This window comes from Dermacentor albipictus, chromosome 5, assembly GCF_038994185.2.
Source record: "Dermacentor albipictus isolate Rhodes 1998 colony chromosome 5, USDA_Dalb.pri_finalv2, whole genome shotgun sequence".
Taxonomy (NCBI): Eukaryota; Metazoa; Arthropoda; class Arachnida; order Ixodida; family Ixodidae; genus Dermacentor; species Dermacentor albipictus.
Genome location: NC_091825.1, coordinates 145,598,447 through 145,622,390, shown reverse-complemented (window position 1 = coordinate 145,622,390; position 23,944 = coordinate 145,598,447). Strand labels below are relative to the sequence as shown.

The window sequence follows — 23,944 nt, the reverse complement described above, 5'->3', positions numbered from 1 at the left end:
CCTATTCCGCATGAATAAGCTAAGCCATAGCCAATTTGCAGTCCAGCTCGAGCCGAACTTTGGATTTCGGCTTTGTGTGTATAAACGTCGCTACGAACGTTGCTGCTGCATGGTGAACGCTTCGTCGCTCTTGCCTCGTTCACTTCGCTTCGCTGTGATTTGTAGGGGATAGAAGAACCAATTATTATCGTAAGCAGCTACCCACCCTGACGCCGAACTGGGGAAGTCGCGCAAAAACGCTGCCGATATGACAGCTGTCCAAGGGGTCCTCTCTGCCGCCGAACGCTCTGTGCGTTCGGTGTTCGGTGAGCTCGCTTTGCTCTGAAATTACGCTCTACGTGGTCCTTGATTACTGTTGAAGGTTCTTGCTTTTGTTTTGTTTTTTTCATGTCGCTACCTAAATAACTGCTTCTTTGCTCGCACTGCAGTGGGGAACATTCCTTATGAAGCTACAGAAGAGCAGCTAAAAGACATTTTTTCCGAAGTAGGACCAGTGGTCAGCTTTAGGTAAGCATACGCTGAAACTGAAACTGCTTGTGTAGTCTGTATGCTTCTCTATGCGTCGACATCGTCTCTGTTTTCTGCACGGAACAAGCGTCTATCCCGCTTATACCCCTCACCGTGGAGTGGTGGTGTGAACCCAGCGCAATGTTTACACGCAGGCTCGTGTATGATCGTGAGACAGGAAAGCCCAAAGGTTATGGATTCTGCGAATACAAGGATCAAGAGACCGCGCTCAGCGCTATGCGAAATTTGAATGCTTTCGATCTCAACGGACGTCCCTTGCGCGTCGACAACGCTGCCAGCGAGAAGAGTAAAGAAGAACTCAAAAGTAAGCGAACCTTTCGTGCCTGATGCAGTAATGTGACAGTAGTTGTGTGGCTCATTTTGCTGCCCAACAACAACTCCTTGCGTGTACCTAACGAGCGCACGATTTTCTGCTTTCAGATTTGCAGGCGTCATTGGGTGGCCCTCCAGTCGAAGTGAGTATTGAAGGCAGCAGAAGGGGGTGCAGTAAAGCATTGCTGTTTGGAATGGTTTTCGGTACGGGAGTTGGATACCGATGTCTTCCGTTTCATCAGCCATTAGCCAAGCATTTATACTGTTAAAAACTGTATGAACTAGTATCGCTGTCGTAAGTGCTTGAATAACACGGATTTTTTACGTATCCTCCTAAGAGCTCATTGCACAGGAGCGCTTACTGCTTCATTATTTCTACTGAATTGAACTAGCCGTGGTTACCAAATACTTGATTTATGTTGGGATTTAGCTAGTCACTTTCCAAGAAGACCTCACTATGTATCGCCATATACACTGAAATGTTGTGGGTGTGCACCTGTAAGCACAAATGTTCTAGCCTGTGCAAACTCATTGGCCTTGTTATGTGCAAAACTAGAACAAGGTAAAAGCCGGAGCCAACGTTTCGACAAGCGGACCTGTTCTTGTTTTGCTCATCGTCTTGGATTTCTATCTCCCTCCTTCCCCATGTTTTCCCTGGCTTTGCTATATAAGTTTACAAATATGCACTTCTGCAACTGCTCCTTACAAATTAGAAGTCCTGGAAAGCAAACTGCACTTCTTGGAGAACTGTCCTGCTGAACTCATTCAAACAGAAGGCCTGTCTTACACTGAGTGGGGTTCATTTATATATTCTTTCAGAGTCCATATGGCCCAGAAGTGGAACCAGAACGTGCACCCGAAGCTATTTCCAAAGCAGTGGCAAGTTTGCCACCAGAACAGATGTTTGAGCTGATGAAGCAGATGAAGGTATGTTTATTCTGCACTAACAAGCGTAGCTGTGACTTCATTTATGACTCATAAATGGCATAGAGTGAATGCCTTGGTTGTGGTTTGTCAATGTGTGGGTTGTTGCTGAATGTAGATGCAATGTTTTGATAGCTAAGGTATATTGAAAAGCTCACAATGCAGCTTATGTCTTGTAGCTACTGCTACTCAGAGGCTGGCCGATTTTGCTGAACAGAGCAAAGCTAGTGTTCATGCAAACCTTGATCATCAGGAAAACAAGGTGAAGTACAACAAGATATCCTGCTTACAGTAAATGGAGACACTAGCTCTAATTTACATGCATTGGAAACAAGCGCTCGTACAGTAAACAATCAAAACTGATGAGTTCCCTGTAGTGGTATGTAGTTTATACAGGTAGGCTTAGCAACACTATTGCATTTGAGAAGTTTGCACCTCAATAGCATAAGCCGGGTTGAAATCCTAGCTCACTTTTGCCATTGGCATACCCCAACACATGACAGAGGTTTTAAGGGGAATCTTCAATCTATCTGTCATGACTATCAGCTGCTTATGGTGTGCATGCTTCGTGTTCCTGATAACTAATTTATAGTCCCGTAAAAGCATTTATTTTAGTTTCAATTAATCTCAAAAGTTGAAACAATGATAGGACTAGCTCAGGCTTCACTAATAACGCTTTTGATATTGGAAACATTTAGATTAGCCTCAGCTAATGTAACAGTTGGTTTCCATGACAAATTTCTGACTACCTGTGTTCGAGAGTTCTCCATGAATACAGCTTTCTTTAGTTTACGGTCAGACATGCAAATGCCAGTGCTGCATAGTTCTCGTGAGGGGTGCTATCATTGGTATTGTTTTCATCTTGAATTTCATTATTATGTAAGCTTTTGTTGCAATTTGAAGCTCAAGGCTGTATAACCTGATGTATAGTAAAACTTTGGTTTGGGCCACTTCTTTAATTCTTAGATTTTAGACAGGTTTGCACCCTTAAAAACATAGATAAGTAAAGCGTGCACAAGACATGAGCTAGTCCATTACAGCTTCTTTTACATTTTTCTGTATTCTGTCTTGCTTGTACGTGCAGCCCTCTTGTCTCGCGGTCTATGGTGTGGCTATGGTGTTGGGCTGCTGAGCACGAGGTCGCGGGATCGAATCCCGGCCATGGTGGCCGCATTTCGATGTGGGCGAAATGCGAAAACACGCGTGTACTTAGATTTAGGTGCACGTTAAAGAACCCCAGGTGGTCAAAATTTCCAGAGTCCTCCACTACGGCGTGCCTCATAATCAGAAAGTGGTTTTGGCACGTGAAACCGCATAATTTAATTAATTTTAAATCTTGTCTCAAGTTTGACATGTAGGCTTAGCATGATGTACTGTAGCACGGAGGACAGGTCACTAAGCAGACCACGCTGCCCACAAGAATAAGGCAAGACGGACTGAGGGCTATTCCTGCCCTTTTCTCGTGACCTGCCTTTCAGGCTACGGCACATCGTGTTCAGTCAGTATTTACTAGCTTAACTTCCTGTTCTGCTAGATGTCTAGGCTTGATTATTGCACCAACCTGTCGTTCATTTCTCTATTGTAAACCGTATCTCTTGCTCTTTGCCTGTGCAGTTGTGCATTCAGAACAACCCTGGAGAGGCTCGGAACATGCTCCTCCAGAACCCGCAGCTGGCATATGCACTGCTCCAGGCGCAAGTCATCATGAAGATTGTGGACCCCCAGGTGGCCCTCAGCATCCTGCACCGCCAGAACCCCAACCTCACCCCACTGGGCACGGGAGCCCAGCAGCCTCTAGGAGGCACCCAGCCAGCCGTGGTGGCTGCACCTGGCCCGATGGTCACAGGGTCTGGGCCCATGGTGGGCGGAGCTGGTGGACCCTTAGTGGCTGGGGCTGGGCCCATGGTGGGCGGAGCCGGGCCCATGGTCGGAGCAGCTGGGCCTATGGTAGGTGCAGCTGGGCCCATGGTGGGAGCTGCCGGTGGGCCCCAGCCCTTAGCACCGCAGCCTCCGCTAGGACCGCAGGGAATGGGGCCGCAAGCGCTAGGTCCCCAGCCAATGGGACAGCCCATGGGGCAGCAGCCTGGAGTGAGTGGCTTTATCATCAGACCAAAGACATTGGGAACATTACTGTGGGCAACCTTTCTGTTCACCGTGGTTTTCACTGCACCACAAAGAAGAGTGCAGAGCATGATAAGAGATGTACACACAGTGGGCACACACACTAGCAGTTGCTTCAAGTGGTACTAAAGAAACTATCAAGTTAAGCTTTATTTTAAGTTACGCTTCAGCAACAGCAAAACGGCTTCTCATATTGTGCGAGAAGGCATGATAAGCCTGGAGAGATGCAAAAACAAGGCATCCTGAAGTTCCCACACCAACTTGCCATGATGTCATAGATTTTGACAATGCCTGTCTACATGGGTCTAGTTTATGTCTTATTGATAAAGAAGGGCAACATTGCATTCCAAAGGAACAGATGCTTAACCTAGCAAGCTTAAAAAATTTTTTCTGCACTAAAATGGGCCAAATTTGAGGAAATACATAGAGATCTGTGACCTCGCAGGGACCGAGACTGACATAGCGCGAAATTTAAATAAAAAAAAAAAAAGAAAAGCTGGACCTTTATTTTCTCTACAGTAGTAATCAACCTTATCACACTGTGTGAATGAAAGTAGAATCTTGAAAGAATACCTGGCCAATCTAAAGTGCTATACTTGAATAGCTGGGCTAGTTGGTTGTGAATTGCATTATGAAACATTCTTCCAGTGCACAAATAAACATGGACGAGCAGAGAAGGACAAGAACGCTAGCATTTTTGTTGTCCTTCTCTGCTCGTTAATGTTTCTTTGTGCGCCGGAAAGGTGTTTGATAAGACAATCTAAAGCGATTTGGTGTTGCCATTTTTAGTGTTCCTTTAAAGCATTAAGTGCTGCTTCTATAACCGTTGTCATGGTAAAGTGGACAGAAAGAGAGACTCATTGTTCAGGGAAAGTCGTGCAGTCATCCTAATCATTATGTTGTGTCCACCAACATAGCAAAGGTATCGCCAACCTAAGCATATGTTAACACGTTTAGCTTAGTGTGTTGAGCTGATCGGCACAAAGGTGTTAAACAGTCTTCTTCATGCTTGCACACCTTACGAAAATCAGGCTACATTCTGAGGCAATAAAGATTAACCTTTTGTCTGCGCACATTTAAAAATGTCGCCCCACAGCACTAACGACCACCTTTAGTTCACTGAAACTACTATCTTTATACTATAAGAGAAGTTTTCAACATGAATGGCAACTTGCATGCCTGAATTCTTAGCTTACACCGCCAACTACACAATTTTCATGACCTACATATAGGTAATACAGTCGAACATCGTTATATCAAAGTCACACTTGACACAAAAATACCTGTTTTATACCTGGTATTCATTATATAAGCACACATGCTGACACAATAAAACAAAAAATTTCGATAGAGTCTGTGAAATAAATGCAAGCATGTTGCCTTTGACAAGCCAGTAAAGGATCTTCTGTCAATTTTAATGACTCGTCAGTGGCTTGCTGTTGTGGACACATGGGATGTCAACAATTTCAAATTAAAAATGTGCAGTGCACCGTCACTAATATGGCAACCAGTAGGACCACACAGGGTTGGTACCTCGGCTTACCAGCTACAAACCAGCAAAGCCAAGTCGTTGACCAAGTCGCCATTTCAAGTTGCTCTTGCTTAGTGTTTGACGTTTTAGCTATCCAGGTATATACTTGGAGCTGCTCAGTTTTATCATAATAGTTGCGTACTCATTGAAATAAAAAACAGCAAACCAATTCTTTCCTTTGTTATGTTCAATAATTTGTTGTGTCAGTGTTCATTATTTTGAAGTCTCACTGCACCCCTGCATTGAACTGTCAGTGCCTGAAGCTTTTTTCTTTAATCAGGTGTTTCTGTTGCTCCTTGCCTTGACTCTCTGCAGGGATTGGGTCCCATGGGAGGGCCAGCTGGAGGTCCAGGCTTTCCTGCCGACTCGCCCTTTTCGGACTCGGGATTTGGTGGTATGCTCATGCTGTGAACAGTGGAATTGGTTCTTTTGGAAGGCAATTGATAAGCATAGTTTGGAGCCATGCGTACTTAGTGGTGGAATCAGCAGAACAGAGTGCTTGCTTTGTGCCCGGTCTGGGTGAGGGGTGTGCCGATCTTCTTTTCCCGTTCATGAACTTTCCTGCCCCTTGTAGGCTTCAGCAGAACTGATTTGCCATGTTCAGTGTCCCTGTGCTTTGAGTTGTAAATTAGTTCGGCTTCGCTTTGTAACCCTATTTACTCCCAGACAACTTTCTGTGCCAAAGAAGGGAAAACTACTGGGGTGGAGTTTCTGCACACGTGTTGCTGCGCTAGAGTGTTACTGTGGCAGAGTTGAGAGCACTTCTGGTTTTTTGGAAGAGATGTTGAACCAGTGAAGCTTTTACATGCAAGTCAGATTTAATGATCTCTGATGTACTCTGTCTTATTTTGCTGATATAAATAAGATGTTTGTTTTCTCTTCCCCAGCTTGAACTGACGCGGATAAGCACCTGGGACTTCAGAAGCCCTTACTTGTGTGCACTTTGCCTCCGTAGCTTTCTCTTCATTGCCACAGAAAGTTGTCCACAAGTAGAGCCTCCTTGTTAGCTCAGATAGTAGAGCTACCACCTTGAAAGGCATTGGTCCCTGGTTCAAAATCCGGACCAGGAGGAATTTTTCTTCAACTGCAAAAGTTTACTTCTGAGAGATCCGTGCAAACTTCAGTTGTAGCTTGGCGCTAATATTAGGTGGATGGCAATTTTTTTCCTTTCATGTGTGCTAGTTTGTCCACATCCATGTTTGCAGTGTAATAGCTACATGCATGTTTATTGAACAAAACTATGCTTCTATCATATGAGGCACCCAGTTGTATCTACATCCTTGGTGACTTGTTTTTGTTCTTCTGATCAAACCCACTAATCTTAAGCAAGGCATTTGAGGGTACTTGTTGGTTGCTGCTTATTTTCTTTTGCGCTAAGTACGATACAGAATTTATGGGGTAGAAACTTGGAGGTAAAAAAAAAAAAAAAAGCTTAACAAGCTAAGGACCAGGAAACGAACAATTGAATGAAAAACAATAGGTGTAATCTTAGAAGACAGAAAGACAGCAGTGTGGACTAAAGAGGAAACGGGGATAGCCAGTATTCTACAGGTTGAGGTTAAGAGGAAGAAGTGAAGTTGGGCAGGCCATTTAGTGACCATGCTAATTGTGTATGTGTGTGAGCCTCATCTTTTATGTTCCATTTTGTTTTCAGCACCAGCGAGAGCATCGTTACTTGGGGAGCGACCTACGGGGCCTGAGTCAATCAGAAGCAATCCCTTTGATCCTCGTGGTGGGTGTTATTGCGTGGCTTGCATGTAGAATCTAACCCTTTAGTCTAGGCATTGTTCCTGTGCTCTCTTTCTCAAAAGTATGCAGACAGCTGTGTAAACAACCAGACCTATTGTTACTGTCGTAAGGGTTCTGTGGCACTCTTTGTGTTTGGAACCTCTGGAAGGTGTCAGTGTAGTCCTAATTGCAATACTGATGATCTGATAGGAGTTCCACCCTGGTTTTAGGACTTCAGTAACATGCAGGGTAGGCTGTGCATTCTCAGCAAAGGCTGCACATCTAATTTGCAGTGGACTTTCTTTAAACGGAACCTCAAGGGACCAGGAAAATTGGTTCCACTTATCAGGAGTTCCATTTACTAAGAGACAAAGCTGAATACAAGAATTGCATGAATACAAAACCAACCAACCATGAGGATAGTGTTTTAAGAGGCAGTTCTGTTTAAGCGATTTCTGTTTATCAGGATTCCACTGTATTTAACAAATAGAAACTTGCAACAAAATAGAGAAATGAACCAGATGACGTTGATGCATGCTTGTAAATGGTCCAGAAAATACTGGCTGTATGATAAGAGTGGACTGACAGATGCACACTTCCAACTGGAAGTGTCGTAAGATTCTAGAGTAGATAACCTCCATGATGATTTTAGTAATGTTTATCTTGTCCATTGGCATTCTTCAGGATCAGTTGACAAACTTCAGTTTTTCTCCATTAACCCTTTCAGGCGCCACTTGCAATTATGCATAGAAAAAAATCTTGTTATATATAAACATTCTTTTTGGGACCTAAGAAACACAAAACCATCGAATTCTTGAAAGTTATTATGAAACTTTATTATTTGCAACATCGTACACAATTGTGTACACAGCGCCTCGGTGGTCACAAAATTCACTTGTGGAATGCGAGGAAGCAATTTCTCTCTTTCGTCAGGCACAGTTGCACGGCGCATTTCATGCAGAATATCCGGGTGCCTCGTGTGCACTTCTCCAGCTTGCACCTAATTCGCACCTTCTTGTCGCGGGATTCGGACCAATGGTCAAAGGAGTCGTAGTGTGCGTCGGTGCAAGGAAGCGATATTCTTGCTTTCTTGCCCTATCTTTGGTTGTGGTGCTTGGATCTCTGCAAGAGAAGGCCTTCCACGCTTTTTCTCGGGTAGTACCGACTTAATTAATGCTTCGGCAGCTTGCAAGCAAGCGAAAATTCATCAAATATAGGAGTTTAGCTCCAGGCAGCGTTTGATTGTCACGGTGGTAGTCCAGCCAAGAATTGCAGATACCCAGGTTCACAAAAGGAAAAAACACTCTGTGTCCACTTCTTCTGCTTGCGTTTCCCCTGCAGCAACATCTTCCTCTTCTGTGAGGTTGGTGAACGCAGCTGCAACGCAGGCGTCGGTCGCTTCGCACGTGGCTTCTTCTTCGTCACTTTCCCCAACGTCTGAAACATTTGTCAGCAATGAGCTCCAAAAGCCTTTCAGCTGTCTTTTGGGTTTTCTTATACTTGTTTGCATTGTAGAAAGAACGACGAATGGCCAAAAAACCTGGAAAGAAAATGAAAGCAACTCTCAGCGTTCTTCATTTCTACAGCGACCACGGCGCTTTGTACACAATCGTGTACACATGCGCGTGCAAGCGTTAGCGTTTGGTCATTTCCTCAGAAAGGATAAAATTATCACTCGGTACTTCATATGATGCACAAGCGCGTCTAATTTTTTTTCGCTTGGCACAATAAAAAACAGCGGCTCTAAAAAAATAAGAACTTGACTCACCGCTCTTTGCTGCTCCGGCATCCGCCATTTCTTCTTTTGATATGAACATCTTCACCGAAATGCGACAGATGGTGCCCAAAATGCACATGGTTGTCTTTAAAGTTTGGGAATGTGCTAAAGCCAACCTAATAGAAAATTGCGCGCCCTAAACGCTAAAAAAACACCAGAAGTACAATGTACACAATTGTGTACAAGGCGCCTTAAAGGGTTAAACTTTCAATTGAATATGTGCATCTGCATGTCCATCTTTTCGTTTGTCCCGAGTCTTTTTTGCCATTCATAGGTAAAAAAAAGTTTGCAAACCTGCCAGCCAGTTGCAAGTTTCAAGCTTCAATGATCATAATGTGCCATCATGTTACTAACATTTAGGAATATTTATTGTTATCACAGATGCATGAGCTGTACATTTGTATGTTGGCATTAACTCTTTTGGATTCTGTGCACCATCAGCCTGTGCATACAACACATGCAATGCAGCAGAGCAGGTAATGACTTTATCCGTCATTTCCCTCCCCCTGCGCAGTGATGGGCCCTCTAGGTGGGGGTCCCGGCAGGGGTGTGCCTGACCCTCGCCTGGACCCTCGGGGTGACCGTGACCTGCGTACCATGCCCCCAATGGGTGACCGTGACATGCGCCAGCAGCCACCCCTCGAAGACCAGGACCTGCGCACAGACCCGCGCTTTCGGCCTGGTGCAGCATTTGACCCCCGCAGCCGACCCTTCGGCGCTGGCGGGGGCCCCAGGGATGACCCCCGTATGGCAGGCGCTGCGGCCGGAGGACGCCCGGGGCCCCCTGCCGCGGCCGCGAACCCGGTCATCTCTGCACAAGACCAGGAGAAGGCAGCACTCATCATGCAGGTGAGTCGGTGCTGCCATGAATAGCCGCTTCAGGTGCTGTATGTACCATTCTCATGTAGCGAAACATGTCACTTTAGGCCTAACTAATATGCATACTTTTGTTTCCACTGTCTCCAGTGAGTTACATTGGCATAGTTTGGACTCTTATGCTTAGATTGAAGTTCTTGCCCCTTTTAGCGACCAGGTGCGTAGCAACGTGACATCACTCTCTACAGTTATTGCACTTGCTAGGTGTTCTACTCCAAAATTTCTGTCGCATTTCATTCCATGAGTCTAGTACAACTGCTAGAAACCACACGAAGCCAACAGAAATTGAAGCAAGGGAAAGCACAGTAGCAGCTCCCACCTGTGACAAATTGTACCGTGAAACTCACTTATAACTTTATTCAAATTCCAAGAAAATCCCATTGTTATAACCGGTTTGCACAAAAATGCAAAAGGGACAAACATTTTAATTTTACAGAAAGGAGTACAGTCGAACCCACCTATAGCATTGCCGGTTTTAACAATATTCAGATGTACAATAAGCAGCTGCTGTACTGTGAACTTTGTTGCATGTTCTATGGTAAAATAAACTGCTTTCTACAATGTTTCCATGCCACATTATTGGCTTTAACAATTAAATCTGGCTACTGGGTGTCTGTGCCGAAAAGAAAAAGACAGTAAAGTCCAGGAAAAAGAAAAATATGCCATGAACCACAGCTGCCTTTGTGCCGTGCAGCATGCCTTCATCGCCCCCTATCCCGTCTCCATTCCACCCCTCCAATGTCGGTAAGAGGGCAGAAGGGAGACGGGCGTGCGGGGCTGGTGATGCAGTGTGACACAAAGGTGGGGTGTGTTGAAGCAACTTGGGGCTTTTTTTCCTTTTCTTTAGATTTTATTGTGAGGCAATGTGACGAAATGTGCCGTGTGGGGTGCACGGCACAGCCTTAGTGTTTTTTCTGTCCAATGTGTCCTGTCCATGTAAGTTTAGGAGGTCCCGAACTGCAGATATGGTTAGGCATAAACACACACTGCTTTGCATAGGCACAGCAGACGTGTGTAAGCGGGGTGCCAACAGGGCTTACTGTGCTGTGCTACTGCTGCGCACCCGTACCAAGCTGGCACCGTCAGTAGGGAGATTGCAGGAAAATTGTGAACAAGCGCTGCACCGTCCCTGCATCTTTTGAAACAAATGGCATGGTTCCGAGGGTGCCATTGCTGCACCGAATGGTAGGGCGCAGCACCTCATGAACTGATCCAGGTCATGCAGGCTAATCGAACAGACTTTTACATTTAGGTGCATGCTAAACCTCAGTTATTCAGAGCCCAAAATGCCCATTGTGCAGCTTAAACATATTAAAACCGACAATTTATTATTTAGTATGCAGTGTCACCCGACCATTGCTTCGTTGCCAGTAATCCAGTGCTGCGTGTTTGTTCTATGGGTCATTGCCATGTTATTATAACTGAGTAAGAGGCTGTCATTTGTGTTTTGTAACATAAACCTTCTTTGATTACAGTGTGCAGAACATAATTGGCCATAGAGTAAATGAACAGGGCCCTAACAAAATTTCACAAGTTACAGCATTTTATTAAACATCTATTTCTTGTGTCGTGGCATTTGGCTTGACTAAAAGCTTTCCATTACTTAGGTAAGCGCTGCAAGTGCACTGATGACAAAAAGCTGCTCGGCATGTTGGGAAACCTCTAACTCCCATCTTGATTAGATGTAGCAACTGTTATAATACTATTCCCCTGAACAGAATTAGGGCTGCATGTTTTGGTTTAGGTGAAAATTAAAAGCAAATGGTCACAATTATTTCACTGCCATAGGTGTGTATGCAAGAAGAATTTGTCACATCAAGGGATGGCATTGTAGCTGTGAGACATGCAGAAAGACAGCAGTGCCATAGGTGCATCACAGACATGCGAGAGTTGCTGATGACTTTTCTCTCTCTCTTTGTGGGAACAGGTGCTGCAGCTTTCGGACCAGCAGATCGCGTTGTTGCCTCCGGACCAGCGGCAGAGCATCATGGTGCTCAAGGAGCAGATTGCCCGCAGCACCCAGCAGCAGTGAGGCCACTAACGCTAATAAACATCCTTGCTCGCCTGTGCCCAGTAATTTTCACTCTGCATCTCGTTGAGCCGCGACACGGTTCGTTCGAAGGCAAACATCTCCTCTTCGCCACTGAAGATGCTCACATTCTGCAACATGAGTAAATACACACAGTTGTTCAGCACCACTTGGCATTGGCGAATATGGTACTTCTTATTAAGACTAATCTGCAGGGTCCACAGGTCCGTACTGCTTTTATGGGAAACTGGACCAGGGCATTCTGAACTGTTGAAGATGACGATTTACAGAAGGCGTCCCAGTGTGCTACTTGTTATATGCAAGTAATCATAGATGTGCTTGAAACTGCAATTCCTTTATTGTTTCAGTTATAATAATTTCAAGCACTATGAATTAGTGGTAGTTGTATTAAAATAGCACAGTTACATTGAAACGTTTTAAAACTCTTGGATGGCAGCATTTGTATACCACAGGCCAGTTGCGGCCTTGATAATTGTTAAACGTAAAATTTTCTATTACAAAAAAAAAGAACACACCCACACACACACAAAAGGGTCTATATTGTTTTACTTAAAGGGCAACTCCGGCAATTTTTTTACCATGTCAATGTAATGGAATATTTAGGTTCCTGAAACCCCCCTGTCACTCGTCTGATAGTAGAATTGTTCCACATATTCTTAAATAAGCAGAAAAAAAAAACGAAACCAAAACCTGACCAAGCTGACAAGCGAACCTCTTCGTGTGACGTCATGATAAGTGTTCACCCAACGGAGAAGGCACGCAAGGCATGCCGGTCTCGCCCGCTGTGCGAATGAAACCGGCGAAGAGCAGACGTTCAACTGGTTCGTGACCGCGCCGGACCTTCGGGTGACAATGTCAGCTGCACAAGCTTTTTGGATGTGTCAAACACTGACAGCTATAATTGTGACAAATTCAGTAGCCATTAGTTGCCATTCGCATTCAACCCGCTATCGCAAGAGCCAGCACCAATGCGCAACATGAAGACCAACGGTAGCCCTAACCACTGATCTTATACTTACTGCTTGCTATTTTAAGTGTTTCACTCCTTCTCACAGAAGCGCTTCGCATGTTTATTGTAAGATGTGAAGCACGACTTTCCGTATTTGTGTGCCACAAGTGCGCTACTCAGTCTAAAGCATTGACCGGTGCATTTGTTTACACTGGAAGGTGCAGCGACCGCTTGTCATTTGCTTGAGATATGAGGCTGGCCACTCATTGGTGACATCTAATAATGTCGGAACATATAAAAACGCAGATTTTGTGCATGTATGCACCATTGTGTCACTCTTGAGTCGCGCTGATACGAAAACAGCGAGCGGGAGACCGTATAGTACAGGAGTGTTATGCTGCATACTTATCATTCTTCGTATTCTCTTCATGTATACAATGCATTCCATAAAGTAGACACAGATGAGGGCTTTGCGCGTATGATGGTTCATTTAGAGAATGTGTAGTTTTCTCGCAGAAACGCCAATGCCAGTATTGACACCATTGGCAGCTGAACGATGCTGTTGTTTACGCTGCTGTATCGAAGGGGCCTCCGCTTGCTGCCCATTTGGAATACGAGGTAAACAGTGCACATCGTAAGCTAAATAATGAGTCAGCATAACAAGAGGTAATAACAGACCCATGTACGTAGTCACATTTAATTTAAGTAAACACTGGCGAGTCAGACTGGCCGTGTTTGACAACGGCAACATACAGGTGTTGATATCGCGTCGTGTTGTCGCTTCTAGCTTTTTGCGTGTGCACTGTACAAAATGAGGAATGCTTTATTTCAAATCCGTATGTATGTAAATCCATATGTAACTGACCTACAGAAGCAGTTTTCTTCACCCTAATGACTTAATTAGCTTCGGGTCAGTCGCTGAGGTCCGCCAATGCACGAACTCGGTGGCTGTGATAGGCTTAACCTCGGCTCAAACTGTGTGTGTGGTAGGCGAGGGCTCAAGTTCGCATAGCCATCAACGCAACACCATTTGCCACCCATCTCTTGCCTGTCCACAGGGAACGCAACATCTCACGACTGCAACTTACACCAAGCACTAGCTCACGATCGTCAACTTCTCCACGCTGTCGTCTGCATGATTACGGCATTCTCTGCATGAGACACCCGTGACATCATACATATTGTTGCTTGTAACTGAAGATAAGGTAAGGTAGGGGGTTTGTGGCAATTAATTAAATTCATTTGTAAGAAATATGTGCAACCCTCAAATCTGATTTTTTGAGGACGTGACGGAAGTGTTCAGAAGAATGCATGCAGTGAATTTCATCAGCATTTGCTGACATAGAGAAATCACCAGAGTTGCCCTTTAAAGCAACTTTACTGTGCTAATGTAGTGCTTAAAACATAGTTTTCTTTTAGCGACTTTTGTACTTACAGGTGGGCCTTCCTGAAAGATTTCAGTAATGCAAGTGTGAGTGGCTACTTCGAAAATTTCCAGCACATGTAAACAGCTCGAAGCAGTTCCCTACCTTATCACTAATTTGCAAGTCGTCCATGAGCGAGCGATTCTCGTCAGTCAGGCTACCATCGTTTCTGACTGCCTGGAAGAGCTTGTCAGCCGCAGCGTCAGCCGACAGGACTAGGCGGACCCGGTTGTCGTACAGGGTGTCCACCAGGGTAATGAATCGGCGAGCCTGAGTCTTCTCACGTAGGGTCAGCACGGGCACATCTCGAACAAGTATCGTGTGAAATATGTGGCTCAGCGCCAGATAATCAACGGCACCAACCGCCTGCACAGGGACAAGGCAGCACACAAGCACTTATACGATTTTAATAAAACTGTTCTGCATAGCCGAAACAGTTGAGAGCTTTATTGAAACATGCTGCTTGTTTAAACACAGGGGCACTTGAGGGTAACTTGATGCTAACCCACATCTGAAGGCCTTTGTTGTACAACAGAATCTTGTTGGTGCAATTCCATTATGTACAATTTCCCGTCACCAACATTCGTGATTGAGAAGACAAAAAGTGACTCAACAGAGTTACGCTTGTTTTTTACCGGTTCACATGTTGCTGGGAAACACAATTTTTCGGCAGCAACGTTCAGTACATCACCAAACTGCAATCCTATGATACGTTTTTGCAAGATCCCACGTAAACAGGAAAATGCACAAGGCATGTGCAATCAAGAACAGTGTATAGCCGTCTGCCATGGCAGCGTCACCGCAATATGTGCCCGCCCGTCTCAGGTGAAAATGCCGGCGTGCACTCAGTTTCTCATTCCGGTACCAGCAAATCTTCCCCGTGGTTGTCACACGCCGCATTCACAGCCATCGCCGCCAACCTTACTATGATAAGCATCTTTGCCTACCCATTTCACAGTGTGTGGTGCTGTTGGAAGCATACTGCACACTTTTTAATAGGCAATAGGCACGCACTCAGTTTCTTATTCCAGTACCAGCAAATCTCCTCCCGAGTGGTCGCACACTGTATTCACAGCTATCGCTGCCAAACCTATTGCAATAAGCAACCTCACCTATCTGTTTAGAGCGCGTAGGCAATAAGAAAATGTGTCTCAGGCTGTCGAAGCCCCACCAGCTCGATGCGCGCAGTGATTCGCATGGCGCTTCGCATCATGTAAGCTACAGTTGAGTCTCGCAAAGCTTTAGTCGCTTCAGATTGTACATTTTTCTCTTTTTTTCCCACGACGTATGAATGAGGTTCTACTGTATTTGGTCATTTCTTTTTTCTATACGTTCAGGGCAGAATGGGGTATTACAGTAGAGGTGGGTGGATATATGTAGAAAGATGTGAAGCCAAACACTGAAAAATGCTGATATAAGACCAAGAGAAGATACAGTCAGAGACAGCTGCCTTGGAGGACATTGTGTCTTCAATGCAAGTTGTTGATGAATAATGTGAACACTGTGCAATCCCACGCCACTGCGAAATCTTTTAGACATTTATTCTTATATGACTAGTGGCCTACACAAAGCACTCCTGTTGGCTTTGATCATGCTATGGTGATCAAATTGGCATAACTGTTATACTTATTTTAACGCATCCCAATATTGAAGGGATCATTTGTTTGGCAGAGCTGGGCATGTTGCTGAGTTGGGCTGTCACCACGTTCTGCGAACTTCACCATTTCCTCACGTGAATACTCGTGATGTTGCTAGAGTTGTAAAGCGGGACATTATTCAGTCCTACTCACACGGTCGCACAACTCTGAGAACGAAGCATCCAAGATGCGGCCACATGTCTTGTGGAACTCAACGTTGCGTCCCTTGATGGTGAGCACACGTGCTCGAACGACTGCAACACAAGAGATGCCTTTGTTGCCACAACAAGCTTCTCGCTGCTTGCTAAGCATGTTCCAATGCCATAGGGCAAAGTATTGATTACTGGCCACCTCTTAACCCTATCTGGTTCAAATTTCGTCACTGAAGTAAGAAATTTATATTTTATGCATCTGATTGGGAAAAAGACTGGTTAATATAAAGACAAAATTTTCAGTGCAATTTTCAACAACGTAATCAAAGTCCCTTTAATAAGTCTGGCCATTTTGAGCTGACAAGGTTAGTGCATACGATGCATGCTAACGATCAATGTCTGGAAAGTATTACACTGCTATGTGCCACAAAAACAGCTGTAATTTTAGACCAAATGCAGTGCGCCCTTTTTCCTCGCGCGTGCTGCACTCCCCGTTGGAGAGTTGATGTAATTCGCACAAGTGTGCCTACGCCATTCACAGTGCCGCAGCGTGACTCACAGTGAAACATGACAGAATTATTCAAGGCAACGTTGTTTGTTTGATCTGTTGCTTCAATTGACAAATTAAGGTTTAGAGAAATAATAAAAACTATAAATGTCAGCATGCCTTTGTTTTACTTTTTACCATAGCAAGAGAGATGCGCTTCCATTTCATCTGATGCTTCCCGCATTGTGCACTCGCATGTGCAGAGAATGAAACTATGTCATTTTATACCACGCTCCAGCGTGTGATCAGGCTCTTTGATCCACTTGTCTACCTGAGTGTTCATGTGGCACCTACTTATCATACTACTAGTCTGGTGCCAGCGGTACGACGACGCGGTGTATTATGGTAAGGATTCATGAGCCGGGCCAGCCTCTCCAAACGTGCACGCACTGAGGGATCCATTTTGCAGAAACAGCCAGACAACAGTGCAGGTGTTCTTGCGCAACTGTCAAGATTGTGCACAGAGCGAAACGAAACAAATGCAACAGTTCGTAGGCTCACACGCAAGACTGTCACCGGAAGTGCACCATGCAGCAAAAATGCAGGAAAAAAGTCACATGGCTGTGCAGAACACCAGCATACTTGCAGCTTAAGCTGGAGGAGCACTTTCCCGGAGGCAAGTGGCAAGAGTGTCTACGTTAGCAGTGAAGCTCACCTCCTGAAATCATTGGTTTGTGACACTTCGGACATTTATATTTCTGCTAATAATTAGCCAATCTGAAAAATTATAGCAGTGGAACGCTTCCTAGAGGGCATGTGGCCATATCCATCATATAACCAAAATTTGTTAAGTGGCCTGGTTAAGCTGGGTAGAATGCTCCAAGGATACTGCTCAACAGCCTAAGCTCAGCTTGATGTGGCACGTGGACATTTGAGAAATATTGGGGATAACCCTGTTTATATGCGACACCAAATTGACAAGTTATGTAATTATAGTAGCTGATACCGATTCCTAAGATTAGCTCTGGTGTTTGTTTTTCTCCATATTGGATATTTGTTATAAAGCATTACAAGTTTCTACCAGAATCATTAGACCAGAAAAGGTTAAGAGTATGGTGGGAACCAGTCAAATGTACTATATGGAACTGTTGGTGGTCAGAATTTCACTACAGAATCTTTTGTGAGCCAGATGTAGCTTTGTGATGTAAAACACCATCAATCAAGCAATTGTTGCAGCTATCATTAGATTGAGAATATATTTGTTGGAAAGGCAGAGAAGCCAGACTGAGTTGATGTGCTTAAGTCTTCTACATAAGATAGCAAGAACTGCGTCAATGTGTGCTAATAAAACAAGAAAAAAAAGGCTCCAAATGTTGCAAGAGCACAGCCACTATATCATATGTGGGCTGCTCTGCCATCTCCGACTTCTGGTACGACACATAACCACTCACTGTCATTCTCTTGGCTAGCCAGGACCTTGAACAGCTTGTCCAGCTCCGCATTTGCATCGCACTCGGACTTGCTGTAATAAATTAGAACGATGAAAAGGCCGCAACTGTCTGCTCATGTCTATGACAAGACTGAATCTCCATCTCGACTTATGACTGCGCTGTTACTCAGTCTACACAGAAAAGTTTCACTTGGGTTTACCCAGTATTTTGCATGTGGTTAGAAGCATTTTTTAAGTACTTGTTCATTTTACATATAAGCCTGTTACTGAATGACACTGCTTGTTGTTGTTGCCCACGTGTTTCTGAATGTTTATATTTATAGACCTTCACAATGTCCATGGCATTTTATAAAAAATAAAATTTAGTGAACAGGCACTAGTCACTAGAAGGCAGATGTTAAACTTCTTAATAGGTGCTGGCCTTTATATTTCTTTTGTGGCTAAATTTGTCCACTACAGGTGGTCACTGAGCCCATATTCATAGGAAACAGCTAGTCAGTCAGTAAGTTGTACGGGGTTTTTTACTGTTAGAGAAAACACCTAATTAGTATTCAAGCAATCATAGCAGCATTAATTTGGCATAAGGTCCTGCCGACCAGTCTTTCATAACCCCACAAAGACCAAAATATCATTTTTGATACACTAAATTTGATGCTTCATTATTCTGATTTCATTATGGGAAACCTAACCGAAAGCCCATAATAGCATTTTTCATAAGCTGGGAGTGTCGTTTCAGTGGTGGATAATTAAGAAATCCCATTAGCAATTAATTACTATGCTGATAAATTTAACTGAAACAAAAATTTTTTGTTTTTGGTTGTACTCTCCATGACCATAAATAAAGTTTTCTCATTTTTCTTGATGCGGAGTGGTGCTGTGGGCTTTCTGGGGTTAACAGATATTTGCATTAGGCATCGTACGAGGTGCATTTTTCGCATAAAGAAGACATGCTGGAGTTACGCTAGCTCGGGGGAATGCTAATGAATTGCGAATACCCTGCAGAGGTGGATGACCCTGTGCATGGTTCTAGTCCTGTACATATTTACAAAATTATGCATACATGGGAAGCACGTGACACAACACATTTGTTGCTTGATCATTTGGCCATTTCTTTCAATATTTATTCAATATAAGTGCTTTGGTGTAAGTTGGTCTGACTGCTTATCAGGATATGTAGTACCATGACAGTATCATAGCTCAAGGTCTGCAAGTGGGTTTTAGCGAAATCTACTGCAGGTGTCCTGTGGTCTTTCCCCGCTCACCACCACTTCCCAAGTGCAAATATTGATGAGATTAAAAATAATAACAATGTTCTAGTGTAATAAAAAGAGATGAAGAAGCAAGCAGATGGGTACAAGTGCTAACTTAACAAATGGCTTTATTCGAACAGTGTGCAAATATGCATACAGATTCATGAAATACAGCCGCATGGATGACTCTCGTGTACCATGTCCTTCATCCCGTCTCCCTCTCTGGTTTTGTGCTAGAAACTTACGAAAGTGAAAGTCAGCCTTAAGATATTTTGTTCACGCTTTAATTATGCATGGTAGCCACTAAATAAAGCCATTTGCTGTAGTTAGCACTTCTGTCGCCACTTGCGCCGTCCATATCTTTTTGTTGTGCTTGTACATTTCAACTTCTCTGGCCAACGATGTTCGACCTCAATGTCGCAGAATTAAATGATTGCGAGTTGGCTTATACTTACACAAAATAGAAGCTGGTCTTGGTGGCGCCTTTCTGTATTCTGTAGTCAACACCAGAATCGAGAGCAACTGGCAAGCAGTTTTTCTGCAGAGAATGTAATCAAAAATCAGAGGACACCTAAGCTCTTCTTATAAGTTGTGAATGCGAAAGCATTAATGTCCAACTGAATGCTGCTGAGCGGTCCTTCGAGCTATAAACTCCTCGTGGGCAAGTGTGCGTGTTGAGACACTTGGCATGTTTTGATCTGGCCTTACCAAGGCATAGTTAGAATGCAGGCAAGAGCTTGCACAGACAAGGGATGTATGGATAATACAGGCTTCCGAGAGCAGCGAGGGTGATGTAGCAGTGTGGCAATGCCCTTTCCCCTGATCAGGTGTTCCTTCTCGCTTGCTCTGCTCTGTTGTGGTCCGAGCAAGCAAGTGCGAGCCAGTGTCAAAGCCAATGGGAAGTTTCACTGCTACAGACGCCGCTGACTTTTTCGCTCAATGGGCCATTTGGAGCTTTCGCATCAAAACAATTCAGTCTAATAAGAGAGTTGTGAACAGCCCTGCATTTGCATACCTTCAACACATCAATGAAAGGCACAAAGTTGCTGCGCTGCAAGCCATTCTTGTACAGATCTGCACAGAGAAGAGATAAAACATAAAACAAGTTTATTTGATCACCTGACTCAGCCATTTCATTTGATTATGGTAGGCTACGATTATTTACATTTGCAAGCACAAACTCCTGTGACAATAAATGGCAGCTAACCAGCATCACATTATGCTTAACACTTTTAACAATTCATATTTTGCAGCGTGATCACAAAAATTTCAGTTACTTTGCAAGCTGAACCATTGAATGGAGAGAAGAGAGCAGTGGAACGACAGGTATTCACAGATAACTGCGACTTGCAGAGTTATAGTTTGAATTCATCAGACTAGAAGGGATTCCTTTTAGTCTGATGAAATTTCGCCAACAGTGATGCTTCAGAGTTCTGTCAAATGCCATTGAAACAGTGTATTGGCAAGGTGTGCCACAATGCTGCACAAATGATGCATACAGACACTATCCCATTATCGTGGCCACCTTTGACACCAGTAAGATTTAACCATCCGTCATAAAAACATTGAATGCACGATTGCTATAGGTGTCCATTTACTGGCTAGCCACCTTCCATTTTTTGTCATGCGGTTAGCAGCACCATTTCTATGCAGAATTTAGGAATATAGATGTTGGGTTGGGCAAACGAACGTTTGCAACGGTCACCGCTTGCTTGCCTATGTCGTCAGCTTTGCCTTTAGCAATTTACAGGAGCACTAAAAAGGACTACTAATTTAAGCTAGATTCATAAATTTCACTTCTGGGAATCGGAACAAACAAGTTTTCGCACGTCCAGAGAGTTGGTAAGCCAGTAAAGGTGGAAAAATGAAAGACAGCTGACAATGTTAGCTTGAAGTTTCTGCACTAGCTGCCCCTGACATAATGAATTTGTACAGCATCTGCTTGAAACTGACATTTTTCCAATGAGAAAGGAACACATTGAATTCAGTTAAGAGGTCCAAAGGCTCAACCAAGTGAGTTTAAAGAACATTTTTCATGTAAAAATTGGTCAGATGCACAAAAATACTTTGAAATCTGTGACCTAACCTTGATTTACCAGTACTGCAGTTTTTGCTTGCATTTACAAAAGACAAAGTTTTGCCTTTAATTTACCCGCTGGTAATCAAAGCTTTCTGCCAAATAAATTAAAACCAAGTCTTGAAAAGATAACCGACAATTATATATGCTGATCCAGTGCTACTCTGGTTTTCCTTTAGAACTGAACCAACTGTGGTAATCAGATTTCACTTCAGGCCAACGCGGTGTCATTGACCTCTTCCTGATTAACAGCCACTCAACGACCACACATACCGTCAGGTTTGCGGTTTGACGTGGCTACGACCACAGCGCCTAGGTTGAACAGGTGACTGAACAGGCGCTTGAGGATCATGGCGTCGCCAATGTCTGTCACTTGGAACTCGTCCAAACACAAGAGCCAAGCCCGGGCACAGATTGCTTCCGCAACAGGTGGAATTGGATCATATTGAGGTGACTTGCGACCTTGGCCGGACTGGGCCGACTCCTGCTTCCAGCTGTGGATGCCTGCCAAGGAGATAAGGGGGGGGGTCAAACTGCAAGTCAATGAAGCAGCCGTTAAAAGAAAGATATCTTGCTTGAGAAGTGGAAGGGGCTTTGCACATGTCTCTGATAAGAATCTGCTGCAGGCTTGTTGCTGTACTGTCATGATTATAAAGTGCACCTTCCGGAAAGAGAGATGCACACCTCTTACTTTCTTGCTCAGTGATTCTTCAGCTTTTAGTATGCTACCAGTGTCCTCATTGACCGTGGACGAGTGAAGGCAGTGTAAACGAGCAGTGTGTTCATCATAAAGATGTGTAACACACAGCAGTAAGTACATAATTCTTCTGCAAAAAATTAAATGCACTGCAAGTATTGAAATAAAAAAGATTAAATTAATACATATACATACACACACATCCACACACTTTAATTATTTAGAACGGAAAGTGCCGAACTACTGACACACAACAGATTAAACAAAACTGGAAACTTTCGATACTGTCAACTTAAAGCCCCTTTGAAGCTATATATATATTCTATCCTTTTTGCCAGCCCTAGCTTTCGAAATTCTTATTTGAACTTCATTGAGTTGGTCAGTTTTCAATAATCGTGCAGGCAGTCTGCCACATGCGGAAAAAGATGGTCGACGTACGGTTGTGAACATCCAGCATGAATGAATGGAAATGCACTCGCTGCTTGCTCTCCACCGCTGTGGACTCGTAGAACATGTCCATCAACATTGTCTTGCCTCGACCTTGAGCAAACAGTAAGAATTAAGGCGGCAAACATTTGGAAGTACAGTCAATGCATAGTGACAAAATTATGTTTATACAAAGAAGAAGACCCGGCGTATATTTCTGAATTAAAACTATTTGCATTGTGCTATAAGCAATTATTATAGCTTATACATGCTGGCAATTACTACACAAACAACTTGGAAATAGTTGCACACCTCACATAACCATTGCATATATATCTATGGTAACATTTAAAATAGTCTAGTTGATCATATGGCGTTCACAAGGGGAATGCACAACATGGCAGGCTAGTTTGCAGGCCACCATTTATGAATGCACTACTATTAAACTGACACAATTAAACTTACCCACGGCACCATATATATACAACCCCTGTGGCTTGTCGGCTGGTTTCTTTGCCCTGAAGAGCCACTGCAAAAATCGATTCCACTTACACAGTTAGTCACTGGGGGACATTATCGTTGCTTGACCTTACTTTACCTTTTCAAACAAGCCTGGGGTGTGCGGCGTGTAACCTGCAACTTTGATTTGAAGTTCCTTCAGCAGCTGGGCAATTTTCAGCTGATTTTCATCAGGAAGCAGCTCGCCCTGACCGAGAAGCCGGTAATAGGTGGACAGGACATCGTCGGTGGCGGTTTCATCTGTGTACGTATGAAAATTGGGGCCATTTGCAGATGAAGTATATATGCGACGCGTGTATATGGAGTACATCAGCGGAATACTTGTGCTGTGGTAATCACACCATTTCTCACCTCTCACGCTCGAAACCAGCCGCGCCGGCTCAAAACAATGCTTACCGCCGCGCCAAACTCGAGCGATTTGTCGTATGTTGAGGGCTTGGAGGGAGAACGATCCTGCTTTAGCTATCATATTGCCTGTTTTGTGACACAACTATTATATACTATATTTTACAAGATCATCGAGTTGAAGCTTCCCGTCAGCTTCCGTTAGACCATAAGCGTATAATTTCAACGACGTACACGGCGCACAAGTCCATTTCAAACGCATACGGGAAGCTCCAAGTAAAGACGTAGTGGGCACAGTGACCTTTCATTCAACGCCGCCTCGAACAGACTTGACAACACACTGTGGCACCACTCGACTTTGTCCTGCGATAAAAATAGCGCAACTACGTTCAGATTTCATCATGAGGATAATTAAGAATCGCCTCGATTAATTTCGACGATCAATATTCGTCCACATCGTGCACAAACCACTGCCTACACGTTAACGTGCACTGCAGCAGCCGACACGCAGGGTCAGACGGCCAGTTGAATTGGCTTCAGCCGCAGTTTCGCTGTATTGTCATGCTTTTTTTTTTCAATCCAAACGAATTTATTAGACATTCTATAGCTGCAACAACATTTTTTGTTAGTCGTAACGGACAATATTTTTTGCGTAATTTAAACGTTGTTACAGCGAAGTTACAC

General features: G+C 44.0%; 2 protein-coding genes across 5 annotated transcripts; one reads left to right on the top strand and one right to left on the bottom strand.

The window, feature by feature from the left end:
• The first annotated feature begins 72 nt into the window (after positions 1 to 72).
• On the top strand, positions 73 to 11,880 carry CstF64 (cleavage stimulation factor subunit 2 CstF64). Of its 2 annotated transcripts, none has more exons than XM_065437615.2 (10): positions 73 to 305; positions 429 to 507; positions 663 to 832; positions 949 to 983; positions 1,660 to 1,767; positions 3,379 to 3,711; positions 5,732 to 5,810; positions 7,071 to 7,148; positions 9,436 to 9,770; positions 11,725 to 11,880. In XM_065437615.2, exons 1-10 carry the CDS (start codon positions 248 to 250, stop codon positions 11,827 to 11,829), a joined length of 1,380 nt encoding a protein of 459 aa, XP_065293687.1. In that variant the 5' UTR covers positions 73 to 247; the 3' UTR covers positions 11,830 to 11,880. The 2 variants fall into 2 exon arrangements, with proteins under 2 accessions (XP_065293687.1, XP_065293685.1); XM_065437613.2 differs by having other exon boundaries at positions 3,379 to 3,852.
• On the bottom strand, positions 10,139 to 23,785 carry LOC135906290 (AFG1-like ATPase). 3 transcript variants are annotated; one of them, XM_065437616.1, is made up of 12 exons: positions 23,267 to 23,785; positions 22,995 to 23,155; positions 22,862 to 22,925; positions 22,409 to 22,510; positions 21,547 to 21,777; positions 20,212 to 20,270; positions 19,652 to 19,734; positions 17,948 to 18,018; positions 16,011 to 16,111; positions 14,326 to 14,586; positions 14,232 to 14,243; positions 10,139 to 11,957 (listed from the first exon to the last, which is right to left on the bottom strand). In XM_065437616.1, exons 1-12 carry the CDS (start codon positions 23,382 to 23,384, stop codon positions 11,841 to 11,843), a joined length of 1,380 nt encoding a protein of 459 aa, XP_065293688.1. In that variant the 5' UTR covers positions 23,385 to 23,785; the 3' UTR covers positions 10,139 to 11,840. The 3 variants fall into 3 exon arrangements, with proteins under 3 accessions (XP_065293688.1, XP_065293690.1, XP_065293689.1); XM_065437618.1 differs by having other exon boundaries at positions 23,562 to 23,785; XM_065437617.1 differs by lacking the exon at positions 14,232 to 14,243.
• Positions 23,786 to 23,944: the final 159 nt, after the last annotated feature.

What these genes read in the sequence shown, in the direction of transcription:
- CstF64 (XM_065437613.2), top strand. Translation starts at nt 248, where the DNA reads ATGACAGCTGTCCAAGGGGTCCTCTCTGCCGCCGAACGCTCTGTGCGT. An exon ending in GAGTAAAGAAGAACTCAAAA is followed by an intron (nt 833 to 948) that starts GTAAGCGAACCT and finishes TTCTGCTTTCAG; the next exon opens with ATTTGCAGGCGTCATTGGGT. An exon ending in CAATCCCTTTGATCCTCGTG is followed by an intron (nt 7,149 to 9,435) that starts GTGGGTGTTATT and finishes CCCCCTGCGCAG; the next exon opens with TGATGGGCCCTCTAGGTGGG.
- LOC135906290 (XM_065437616.1), bottom strand. Translation starts at nt 23,384, where the DNA reads ATGATAGCTAAAGCAGGATCGTTCTCCCTCCAAGCCCTCAACATACGA. An exon ending in GCTGGTTTCGAGCGTGAGAG is followed by an intron (nt 23,156 to 23,266) that starts GTGAGAAATGGT and finishes ATACGTACACAG; the next exon opens with ATGAAACCGCCACCGACGAT. An exon ending in TCTCAGAGTTGTGCGACCGT is followed by an intron (nt 14,587 to 16,010) that starts GTGAGTAGGACT and finishes GTCCCTGTGCAG; the next exon opens with GCGGTTGGTGCCGTTGATTA.